Source organism: Heliconius melpomene, chromosome 1 (assembly GCF_056956725.1).
Source record: "Heliconius melpomene rosina isolate 202511_hmr_F chromosome 1, ASM5695672v1, whole genome shotgun sequence".
Lineage (NCBI taxonomy): Eukaryota > Metazoa > Arthropoda > Insecta > Lepidoptera > Nymphalidae > Heliconius > Heliconius melpomene.
The window spans coordinates 9,589,902-9,603,278 of NC_140389.1; the positions used below are offsets into that span (position 1 = coordinate 9,589,902).

Sequence of the window (13,377 nt, forward strand, 5' to 3'; positions counted from 1 at the left end):
GAGGACGTAATTTTTAAATTATAATTCTATATTTTTAATATGAAAGAAAAGGATGCCATTACGATGCAGTTATAAAATGTTTGAGCATACGCTACAGTTGTAAGTTCAATTTCAACTCGGAAGATTGTTGTTAACTAAACTATTTTTATTTCACTGATCTCTTTGGAAAAAATAGCAGATATCTATATATATAAAAGGACTTGTCCTCACTGAGGTAAGACGCACGCACAGCCGTAACCGCTGTGCGTAGAAACGGGAAATTTGGACAGATGTTTACTTTTGTAATCTGGACATCCACTAAGAAGGGATTTTGAAAAATTTTAACCCTAAAGGGGCGAAATAGGGGTTGAAAGTTTGTATGGAAAAAATTTGAAATCGGCACCGATTTTTATAAAATTTGAAATTTAGATTTTTAAAAGTATTTAATTGAACACATGTTTCATCGTTTTCTAGAGTTCTCCCCCTAAGGGTACAAATAAGGGATTGAAAGTTTGTATAGAAAAATCTTTAAAACGCCACCGATTATTATAAAAAATTAAATTCAGACTCTTAAAAATATTAATTTGAACATGTGTTTCATGGTTTTTTAGAATTCACCTCCTCAGGGTGCAAATAAGTGATTGAAAGTTTGTATGGAAAAATCATTAAATCGCCACCGATTTTTTTTAAATTTGAAATTTAGACTCTTAAAAATATTTCATTGAACACATGTTCCGTGGTTTTTTGGAATTCACCCCTAAATACGCAAGCGAAGCTGCGCGCGTCCGCTAGTCTATTATATAAATGTAAGCTGTTAAAAAAGGATATTTGTAGGTTTAGATAATTATCATAGAGTTGCATATTATAGTGAATAAAATAAATTCAACAATGCAGATATTGTAATTAAATATATTTACAGGTCTAATTATATGATAATTAGGAAACATTTAAAGCATCCCTTATTTATTAAAATAGATTAAAAAGTTTTCTTAAATTTCGAGATGTGAAATGATCCGTTCAAATCCCGTAAATCTCCATGACCGCACGACACTAACACGAACACAGCTACTAGTATACTGTAATTAAGTATATAATGCCAGTAAAGATTACGTTAAGACTTTAGGAAATAGAGTGATTTAGCTTAAAATTGTGTTTTGGCAGAGATTTCAACTTTCGGTAAAATATTTGGAGGAGGAGAAGTCAAGATAAAAGTTACGTCTATTTTTCGTAAAATACGTATTAGTAGTTAGGTTCACTACATTTGAAGAATAAAAATATGAGGCTGTCGTAACGGACGGGCACAAGCGTGCGACTGAAAACGTAACGATTATGGGTTCGATTCCCACTCAGGGAAATGAAATATTTAATATTTTCATTTCCCGCTCTGGAAACGAGGCTAACCGCGGTGTCGACTGTTCTGCCACTCAACCCAATGCCTAGAGAATTTGGCGGAAAGCGGGAAACGGAAGTGTCTGAATGGAAACGGAGAGTTTTAGGTCTGTCTGTGTAGGGGGGATACAGCGTAAAGTTTTAATTACATAATCTTACAATTCAAACTAAAAATGAGATTTCTATTAGACTAAATGAGAAATATAATGAGAATATTTATTCAACCTATAGCTAGTTTGTTTGGTTTTTATAGGTTCACGAACAAAATAAACTTAACACCATATCACGACCGATAGCGTTTTCGATTTTTAATAAAAAAATAAAAATACATTTTTAAAACTGTATCTAAAAATAAATTACAAAAACCAAATACTATATTAAATAGTCATTTAATGTACTGTGTGTTTAAATTAAGTAGCTTATTCTAATGTTATTCTGATCTTTCAACCTTTCGTTTAAGTAATACGAGCCCCTCGTAGATTTTTTTTTTTAAATTAAGATAATGAAATAAAACACATTGGTCACCTCAAATGTCTTTTATTTAAAATATTATTTAATTATTCAGTCATTATTATCAATATTCACTATATAGATAGATTTTTATAATAACAAAGTTACAAGATAGCGGTCTTCATATTTATTTTAAAAAAATTGGATAAGAGAAGATTAGATATAATGACATAAAAATTATCAAGAAGTCTTAAAATTATTTATAAAATAACTTATTAAAAGGTACACGAAAATTCTAAGCACATATGTACTGTCAATTGACAAAAAACACTTGTACTGTGGTGTCTTTCTGTATACACAACAGAACATAGTTTACCTTAGTCTATATAAGTCTGTCTTTTAAGGGTAATACACCTTTACTACACAATATTCTAAAATACTTAAATAGTTGTAGCACATTAACCTTCTTTTTCTTATTGTACCGCCATATTTATTTTACTATTTTTGTGATAGTAATGAAAAATGGCCAGTCACTCTCAGAGTAGACTATACTGTACTTGCATAAGGTTATTTACAGAGTTTGTCTAGATTTTTTAAATTAAAATAAATCAGCTTCACGCTGTATCCCGCACGCAGCAGGGTAGGCAGAGGGATCCTAGTGTTAAGTCACTCCGTTCCCCACTTTCTACCGAATTCTGGAAGCATTGCGTGTTGAGGGGCAGAACTCAACATCGCGCTTTGCCTCGATACCAGAGCGAAAAAATGGAAATATAAACGTAAATAAATATTTCACTTCGTCGAGTGGGGATCGAACCCACAACCGTCGCGACACAGTCACACACTTGTGCCGCTGCGCCACGACGGCCTCAATTTTTTAAATTAATTATATTTAATGTACAAAAATATCAATTAAGGATCAACTTCTTTTCGTCTTTTATTTCAAGTTCGAATTTCAGGTTGTAAGATCTTTCGCAACAAAATAATGATTGGTTAGGAAATTTTGTTATTTTTTTCATAATTTGTTTTTTAATATTTTTTTTACATCTTTAAAGTGTTATTCCACACGCAGGAAAAAAAACTTATTAAGAAAACATAAAAATCTCTCGCCAAACGATAATTTTAAGTTATTATCTATGGGTAGTGGAAATTTGTAATACTCTCCTAAAAAAGGTGTAACATGCACATAAGAATTTCGACATAGCTGGTTGACAACGTACGCCATAGTTGGTCAGAGCGTTTGGACAGTTACCAAGAGGCGCGGGTTTACATCTCGCTATATTTAAATTCATATATGTTTTCTTAATAAGTATTTTTATTTAACATTATTCAAAGCAATTCTAATATTACTTACCCTATAATAGTCGAACAGATTCATATTTCCTTTGAGAAAACAGATTAACTCTATTCAAATACGTTTAAATCTTATCTCAAAAATCAAAAATTCACAAGTCAAAAATATATCAAAAATGTTGATTATTAAATATCATAGATAATATATTTGCATTACAAATTGACTTAAATTGTCATACTCTTGCTTCACAACGAAATTGACCACATTTTATTATACTTTCGCTTCACCTGCGTCTAACAAATCTAGGAAAGGTTTCTCCACTGAGTCGCATTGTAACAAACTTCAATTCAATATCTAGGAAGGTAGACCTTGACATTTTCTTTAATAAAAACACACACATTTCGCCATTTAATATTGAAGTCCCTGAGATCTAAGTGACCGTTTATTTACGATCTGATTAAAAATTATAAAAATACTATTGTAGATGTAAAATATGCTTGTCGTCATCGTCTATAATTGCGGCGCAACTTTTCTGTTTAAATTGTAAGTGTACGCTGTGTTGGTGATTAAAATAAAATAAAAAATTCTATTGCATATTAATATCAGCACATATTCAATATAGTCTCCATTACAAATTGACTTAAATTATCATACTCTTGCTTAACAACTGTCTCAAACCACATTTTGCTATCAGCGTCCGTGGTCTCTAGCTGTATGTACGTAAAGGGCGCCAACGCTAAATGATTTCGTATACTTAACTTAGAATCCACATCGGGGATAATGTCTGACAATTTGCTCACTAACTGAGGATGCAGTTTACTAAAAACCAAACCATTCTTCCTACCTCTAAGGTAATCTTCACAAAAACAGGTTATTAAATCTGAAGTGAACGCTTTTAATATTTGCGTTTGCTCTTTATATAGCTGGTTGCGTCCTTGCTTCGTCTTTATAATAAACAATATGTCTTTGTACCTGTTAAAATATTGCCAAATTTAGCATCGAAAGCTTGTTCATCAAGATTTAGTTTGGGACCGTTCATGGATTGATGGATAAACAACACACGATGGCGTTAGGTTAAATTCTCACTTGAGGTAATAAAATATTTTCATTTACACATTCTAGTAAGAAGACCAAGTGCGGCGTTGACACGGAATGTCTCGAAAACTAGGGAATGAAGTGTCTTAACATTCAGTTACCTCTGCCTACCCTGCTATAGGCATGATACAGTGTAAAACTAGAAGAAAATTTTAAAAATATGTAGAAAATCATTTTCATTTATTCATTTTATGCATATTTATTCACACTAATGTATGAGATAGTTAAACTAAATAGCAATCGAGGAAATATCAATATTTATTACATAGATTGCTTTGGATGGACAACAAATAATAAATAAACAGAGACTAAAAGCTACAATGATATGAAACCTTTTTTGTATATAGTATTTTGAACCCTCTGCCTACCATGATATGTATGGGATACAGCGTGAAGATAAAAAAACAAATGGGATAACAGTGAAATGCAGTGTCTTAAAACAAGGTTTCCCTTGCCTTATAGTAGAGTCAATATATGCAGAAAATAAAGTAAACATATATAAAAAAGATACAAACAGCATAATAAGACAGGCCAGAGCATCCAGCGTGGCGCCGGAGCTGGACAACAGGGAAAGCGCCAACAGCAGCGGCCGCGGTGGCGGATGGGGTGCCGTCCCCGCCTCCGTGCGCATTGCTGCCCGCACGCCTCGGATCGCGCTCAACACCGCACTGTATACTATGCGTATGTCATCTGTAATCGAGTTAAATATTACTATTAGATTTAAATGAAATAGTATAAATAAAATGTATCTAATAATAGTGACAACTCTCACAAAATATCAGATGTAAATATTTAACTATATTTTCTATCAAATGATCATTTTACTCCAGTTTTTAAACACAATTTTCGTATACCAGTGTTAACTTTAGCAAAATAAACTGTATTTTAACATTAGGTTCTCTCATAAAATCCGTAAAATACTGGATGAATTTACATTTTCTTACCTGGAGAAGTTTGCAAACATCTGTTACACATATCACCCATTTTTTCAGCAACCATTGTCATTGTCTCTGTATTAATTGTTTCCAAAGGCTGTAGATCCAGAAAGTGGCGCCGTGATCTTGTACTAACGAATATCTAAAATTGTAATAAAAATACACTTTTACAATTACAATTCATGATGTATCCTACATATGGATGTATAGACACAGGGATGCCTAGTAATAAATCACTCCTTTCAATAATTTTCGCTTAATGTGTCGAGTGGCATAACTCAACACCGCACTGTATCTTGTTATTAGAGCGAGGAAATGAAATTAGTGATTCCCTGAATGAGAATAAAAGCCAAAACTTCACGTTTACAATCAGATGCTGTGCCGCTGGGCCACAATGGCCGTCGTAGCGTAGCAGCACAAGGATGTGACTGCAACGCGACGGTTGTGGGTTCGACCTCCACTCGAGGAAGTGAAATTTTTATTTACGTTAATATTTCTATTTCTTTGCTCTGGTGTCGAAGCAAAACGCGGCATTGAGTTCTGCCACTCAACACGCAATGCCTCCAAAATTCGGTAGAAAATGGGGAATGGAGTACCTTAACACTAGGTTCCGTCTGCCAACCCTGCTGTGTGCCGGATACAGCGTGAAGCTGATTTATTTTATTTTTTATTTATTTAATTAATTATATACCATTTTGATATAAATATATTATATCATTCATCGTATTATAATACGAAATAGAAATATGATAATCAATAAAAAAAATACAAGACATTATTATTAAGTACTATAATAATTTTTCTTACCAAATTCGTATACATTGTCGTTAAGCTCTTTAATATAGCACACTGTTCCATAGATCCAGCTCTGTAGAAAATTTTCGATAACGTGTCCATTATAACACTGATATGTTGTACGCCCTCTATATGCACCCATTCAACCAACCGTAATATCTGTAAATAATAAAAAAATATATTAATAATGAGCCATAAATACATATATAAATACCGGTCTCAAACGTGCGACTGTAAACGAGTCCGTTATGGTTTCGATTTCCACTCATAGGAATTAAATATGTAATACTAGGGACCCGCCCGGGGCTTCCCCGCTTGAACTACGTGACTATTTATTTAACAACTATAATGACTTCTAATATGTTTCTAATATTCTACATTATCGTAATTAACTGACTGACTATAAAGCAATTGAATTGTGTTAATCGGGGGATGCACGTGTGTCCATCAAAGGTCGTACTTATTCTTCAGGAGCGAAGTATTATTATTATTATTATTATTACTTTATTTGTACACCACAAGAGAAACAAACATACATATACATACATATACATATTAAATACAAAATGCACAAAAGGCGGTCTTATGGGTAAGTAGCCATCTCTTCCAGACAACCTTTAGGACGAAAAGAAGCTGTCAGAGGTAAAATCTTCAATAATATACTTATCACTACAAAATAGACCTCAACTGTTACCGCTTCCGCTAGGAGGAACTCCTAGCTTATGTTATTTTAAATTATTAGGTCAGAATAATAACCTCATTTCATTCAACACTGAAAATGTAGACCAACTATTCCTAAGCCATTATATTTATATATATCTCTTAAGATTAAGCTGGTCTGTTGGGGTTCCATATAAGCTGCTCGAGATCTTCATAGAATAGAATAGAAAATAGAATAGAAAAAACTTTATTGCACACAAAAATACATATAAAAGAGAAAGAAACAATATATTTTTATAAAATGTATGCAAAGGCGGCCTTATTGCTTCAAGCAATCTCTTCCAGGCAACCCTTGTAAAATAAAGGACTAAAAATAAAGAAATGGGAATAACGTTATTGTGCACAATTAGATTAAATAAAATACAGTAATAAAATAATAATGAATATACACACATACATATATATATATATATATATACATTCATTCTCAACTTCATTTTTATTATGTGGACAGAAAATCCTTGTTATGTTTGTTGATCAACTTTTACTAAGATGGGCTGCTAGGGTTCCATGTTGGGTACTCCAGACCTTCATTTTTGTTATGTGGGTGGAAATTGTTTGTCATGTTGTTCAATTTTCCCCAAGACACTATATTTATATCCCTTATAGTTTAGACAGGCTTTTAAGGGTCCACATCAGGCAACATTTAAAATAAACTGTAGCCTTTATGTTGCCTAGACTTAATAGATATATAACAAAAAAGTTTCACTCAAATCCGTCCAGTGGTTATGGAGATTAGTGTGTACAAAGAAACAGATATTTTCTTTTGTAAAACCCCATCAATTATTATTTGCAAATATATTCAATGCACAGACGCGCCATTTTTACTATTTTATTATATGTATAGATTTTCATTTTCTTACTCTAGTAACGAGACAAACGCGGCGTTAAGTTTTGCCACTCGAGAATTCGGCGGAAAGAAAGCTAATCTATATATATAAAATCGAAAGGTCACTCACTCATCACGAAATCTCAGAAACTACATGTGCTAGGAATCTCAAATTTTGCATAGGAGTTACTTATAGGACGTAGGTGCTCGCTAAGACGGGAATTTGCAATATTCAATTTCTAAGGAGTTGTTTTTGGGGTTGTGAAGTTTGTATGAAACTTCGTTACTACAAATGCTAGGAGTCTCAAATTTTGCATGGACGTCACTTATAGGACATAGGTACTCATGGAGACAGAAATTAATAATAACGTAGTTCACGCAGGCGAAGCCGCGGGCGGGCCGCTAGTATAGATATAAATATAAATATAAGTTTATAGACATTATTTTTAAAATTATGTTATTATGATAAATGTTTTCAAATTAATAAATTATTACCTCAGCAAAGAAGTCCTTTTCATTCCAAAATGGTAGGAACTGTGCCAAGAAATGGGTAACTACTGGTAAGCCCTGCATCAGTGTTGACTGAAATAAAGCCAGTCTGTGCAAAAAATCTTGTTTTTGTACATAACTATGAGGCGACGATTCCAAAAAGCCTGAAAAAAAAAATTAGAATTAATAATGTAAATTATCATCGAGGCCAGTCGTGGTGCAGGGGCAAAAGCGTGTGATTGATTGTAAGCGTGTTTACAATCACTATTATACATTAAATACTAAATATTTATATTTCCATTTCCTCGCTCTGATGTCGAGGGCAAGGCATTGAGTTCTGCCATTCCAGAATTCGGTAGAAAGGTAAAAAATGTGATTTAAAATTGGTGAATAACTAACTACTACTAACTCTTATGTATAGTCCTCAGCAAATATTAAAATTGGATCTCTGCAAAATATTCATAAAATTTACTATTTTTTATTTATTTAGCAGGGCAGGGAGAGTAAACCTAATCCCTACAGGTGAAGACTTTTTTTTTTATTCCAAACTAGCGACTTCGCCTGAGGATTTATGTTTTACTAAAGTATTAGAATGATTAATATTCCTCCCGATAAAATTAATGTTTAACTCAACAGTATGTTTTATATGTTATCAAGATACTTTAGTACCTACCATTTGTTGCCAATAGATAGCGTGTGTCTATTTCTACTATATCCAATATGAACTTCTTAAAAACTTAAATACATATATCTTTTGATAGATTGAAGTGATTACAATGAGATAAAAAGTAAAACCTTCTCTGAGTTGAATTTTTATGTATAAAAGTTGCTTAAATTTGTTGTGTGTGTTGTTGCATACTTTTTACGTGATACATGATAGCATAAACACAGACAAACAGACAAAAAATCCAAAAATGCTGGAAATGGATTCTGTTAGTTACTCTTTTACTCTTTAACACCCTGGCTCTTTTTTTTATATTTTCAATGTACAGCAACGACTTTTCTATAGATTTATTATACTGATATCACCATTCAATATCCCAAATCTATACTTATAGATTCGGGATATTGAATGATGAATTGGGAAATGAAAATAATAGGAATATAGGCCACAACTAAACCACGGTAGAAATACCGGTACTTCAATAAGAAAAAATAAATAAATGCAAAAACAACTTACAATAAGTCAACAAATGGTGCAGATCGTGAGACATGAACGCGTGGTCGGCGCAGTCGGCCAGCGCGAGGAGCGCGAGCCCCGCCTCGTTTGTGAGGCACGCGCGCAGGCGGGCCGGCCGGCGCATGACACGCTGCGCGCTGTACTGAAGCAGGGAGACTGAACTGAAAATATATTTTAAATTGGACATTAGCTTCACGCCGTATCAAGCATATTGCAGGATAGGTGCGCAATATAGTGTCACATTGTGTGTCGAGTGGCGGGACTTTACGCCGCGCTTTATCTTCTTACCAGAGTGCGGCAATGAAAATATTAAGTTAATTCATCCCTTGAGTAGAAAACGAACGAAATCAAACATTTCGTGATGTAATCATCACTTTAAAATATTACATTTCCATCAAGATTATCTTACATATATAATAAATTAAGACACCATTTACTTACTCTGAAAAGTCTAAGTATGTCTTCTGACTATCATTATCATATTGCCTTGAACCATCATGTGTATACTCCATATTAGGTACCAGTGGATCGGCTTTCTTACCAGCTTTCTATAAATACAATTATAGATTAATTAATTAATGATTAAATCATTTACTTAATTATTGCCATTAACACAAAACATGATTATAAACTTACAGAATTTAGTGGATTAACCCAAAAAAGCCGATCCAAGCTGTCTTGGTTATTTCGATGTCTCTATAAATAAAATTAAAAAATCATTTAATTTTAAATTAAAATAAGTAAAAGTGCGGCAGTTTCCAGTTAGCTGTGATAAAAGAAGTTAGGAAACAGTTATCTAATATGTTACCATGAAGATTATAGGCTAGTACTAATAGTAACAATACTAGCAGTTTAATACTTATAGTACTAGCCAATAATCTTCACAAACATAAATTTATTAGCTAGAATCAGATTACTGGCTAGCAGCTGGCTGATCTGAGAATTAATAAAAATAAACATATATATATTATATTCATACTTGGCTCTGTTGAAATCTTTGTAATAAAGTTGCATTAACTTTTCTAAACGCTGTATGTATTGATATTGAAGGTACATCCTCAGGAACATACTCAGGCTTGTATGATTTAAATAGACCAAGTAAGACTTGAATCTGTCTGTACATATTCTGGAAAAAAAACACCATTACTTATCATACAGCAGCAGCACAGCAGTGATATTTTTTTTTCCATGGTAGATAGGGGAAACCTAGTGTTAAGATACTCCATTCCCCACTTTCTGCTGAATTCAGGAGGCATTGTATGTTGTGTGGCAGAGCTCAACACCACGCTTCACCGCGACACCAGAACGAAGAAATTGAAGTGTGACAATTGATAATGTGATAAGTGATAATTTCCAAAGTATAAAAGACAAAACTACTAAGAGTTGTAATGTATCTTGATAAGTATGTATAAAAAGCATTATATGGTTAGTAGACAGAAACACTTGGGTGGATTTTAAGAAGTGTAGGTTCCAGTTCAGCTATGTTGAAACTTTTGAGACAAAGTTTCCAAAATCTATAATATAATCTGTCTGTTAAGCTAGCTACTAAGAGTGAATTTAATTATTAATTGTGTGTTTGAAAACATAAAACTTGTTGGTAAATATCTGTTTTAAGATATAATTTTTATAGAACTCACTTTTTTCCCTTCTCTGACTTTAGAAAATTCAAGCAATTCTAGAACCCTTCCCCTTGTAACATCTGTTGGCTTTGTCAATGTATAAACAAGTTTAATAGCATGCACTGTCTGAAATTAAATATGATATTTTTATTATTATTAAAAACTGTCATACATGTAACTTATAATAAACATAAATAAAGTATGCTTACAAGTGTTTCAAAAGTCAGCATAGTGTAAAACAATTCATAACCAATATCCAAAGCATTTAAATCAATTGCATCAGAGTCCATTGCAGCTGAAAAATATATATATTTCAGTTATTGCATGAATAATTAAGAAAGCTAATAAGAATATCCATTTTAATTTTTTACTAGACTTGTGTGAGTGTATTTATATTATTAGCCTTGCAGCTTCACCCACTATAAATACACAATTTACTTAGTAATCTAAATGAATTCTTTATAACAAAAAATTGATTGTAATAATGTTAATAACATTATCATTTTAAAGACAATACATTGAAAACTGAAGTTTCACCCAATGAAAAAATATGTTTTAGCAATATTGCCAAACCAAATACTTTATATTGTAATGTTTTTTTTATGAATAATCCAATTTAAATAAAATAAACAATAAATGTTCATTCTGCGATTAGCGCACACAGACAAACTGAGTGACTGAACATTACAAATCATGGTTTTAGATTCTATTACGTTGATAAATTTCCCCATTAAAAGATTTTCTTATATATCAAACATGTACAGACAACAAAGTTTAAGTAAATTACCTGTAAGCCAATCTAAGAGAAACCCAATTCTTGAATAATTGTTTTGATTTTCATAATTTGCTAGTATCCACCTCAAAGAATATTCAATGGTGTTTTGACGCACTTTTTCTTGAGGAACTAAACAAGTACCAAAGTTTATCCATTTCGTAATCGCTTAAAAAATATGTATGTTATAAGTTGCAAGTTGTTTTACAAGAACATAAATGTAAGTACATAAAATACAGATAAATTTATATGTCGTCTTATTACTTACGTATACTTAAATTTAGCCAAACTTTAAATAGAGTATGGAAATCATCGTAATCCACGCCAGCATTATCAATTATGTATCCTAATTCCTCAATCTTATTTTGAAACAATTCTTTATCAAAACCTTTTTTTAATGACTTAATATAAATTATAATATCTTCTATATCAGCCATATTTGGCGTTTAACTCAGCATAAAATTAAAATCTATTCAAACACTGACGACAATTCAAAATAGAAAATACGTTTATTTATTGCCAACCAACAATCAATTCAAAGTTTCACAGATTATTATGTTTATTTAAAAAAAACGGATCCCGAAATAGACAACTACAACCACAGAATATAATTACATTATAATGTTATAATATTATTACAACAGAATATAACTATGTACTTTAGTATCAATAATAGTATTGTTATTATTTTGAAATGGGATGTCCAATTTGAAATACTAATTATGTAAACCGTGCCGTTACTTACGAATTATAATTTTATTAATTTCAATCTTTAATTACTAACAGAAAATAATTATTGTTAGTTAATTATTAAAGATTAAGTTTGAACTATTACAGAACTGTGCTATTATTACTACAAATATTATACACATATTTTTTTTATTATCGATATTAAAATGTCTTGTATGTAGCATTTATTATTTATATTATAGTATGATATGGTTCTTTGATAATGGCGTTGAGCACAAGCACATTATCACTTCGGTAGTGTCAAGTTGCGTGGAGAAGACGCGAAGGAGGTTGTACTATTTACATTATATTAAGCATCTGTGTGACTATAAACGTGACAGGTTGTTGGTACGATTCCCACTCGAGAAAATTTAATATTTTCATTTCTTCACTTTGATATGAAGGCAAAACCTGGCGGAGTTACGCCACTCAACAGTCTCATCACATAATGACCGCAAAATTCAGCGGAAAGTGGGGAGCAGCTCCCTCTGCCTACCCTGCTACGTGTGTGAAGCTAAAAAAAATAGCAATTTTAAATATTATAGAATAAATTTATTATATAAAGTTTAGTATTTTTTGTATATCTTACAAAACTTCTCGTCTTAATAATTAAATTTAAATTATTGTTATAATTGAACTACAGACTATAATTCAGTTTAAGTTACAAGTCCATCTTAAATGTCAAATTTAAGTAACTGTCGTTTTATTGCAAACGACAATAATCGAGCGATCGATTCTTACAATCGAGCTACTTAACAAATCGATACTTAATCACATTAGAATTACTAAAAACCTACAGACCCTTAATGCTAAACAATTAAATTTAATACCAAATATAATTTGCACATTTAAACACTCTTTTATTAATTACCAATACGAAACATTCTACAAGTCAAAGTATTTTTTTCACTTATGTTGTCTATTAAATTACATGAATATATTTGGAATTTGGTAAAAACATCATGAATTTCGATATTTTTCCTTTTATTATACTTGTATTATAAGTTATTTGTTAATAAATCACTAACTTAAATTATAATTAATAATATTAATTTTCTAAATAGGTAAATGTAAAATAAAATTTTGAGATAAAGAAGTCTCTATA

The 13,377-nt window shown here is 31.7% G+C and overlaps 1 protein-coding gene across 2 annotated transcripts; it reads right to left on the reverse strand.

Moving 5' to 3' along the window:
- Positions 1-2,835: 2,835 nt before the first annotated feature.
- Positions 2,836-12,103, reverse strand: LOC146541301 (uncharacterized). 2 transcript variants are annotated; one of them, XM_085190908.1, is made up of 13 exons: positions 11,812-12,103; positions 11,559-11,675; positions 10,981-11,066; positions 10,790-10,897; positions 10,132-10,278; positions 9,789-9,848; positions 9,594-9,700; positions 9,153-9,313; positions 7,979-8,136; positions 5,947-6,093; positions 5,149-5,281; positions 4,720-4,894; positions 2,836-4,081 (listed from the first exon to the last, which is right to left on the reverse strand). In XM_085190908.1, the coding sequence occupies exons 1-13, from the start codon at positions 11,978-11,980 to the stop codon at positions 3,712-3,714; spliced, it is 1,938 nt and encodes a 645-aa protein (XP_085047034.1). In that variant the 5' UTR covers positions 11,981-12,103; the 3' UTR covers positions 2,836-3,711. The 2 variants fall into 2 exon arrangements, with proteins under 2 accessions (XP_085047034.1, XP_085047024.1); XM_085190898.1 differs by having other exon boundaries at positions 11,559-11,711; positions 11,812-12,102.
- Positions 12,104-13,377: the final 1,274 nt, after the last annotated feature.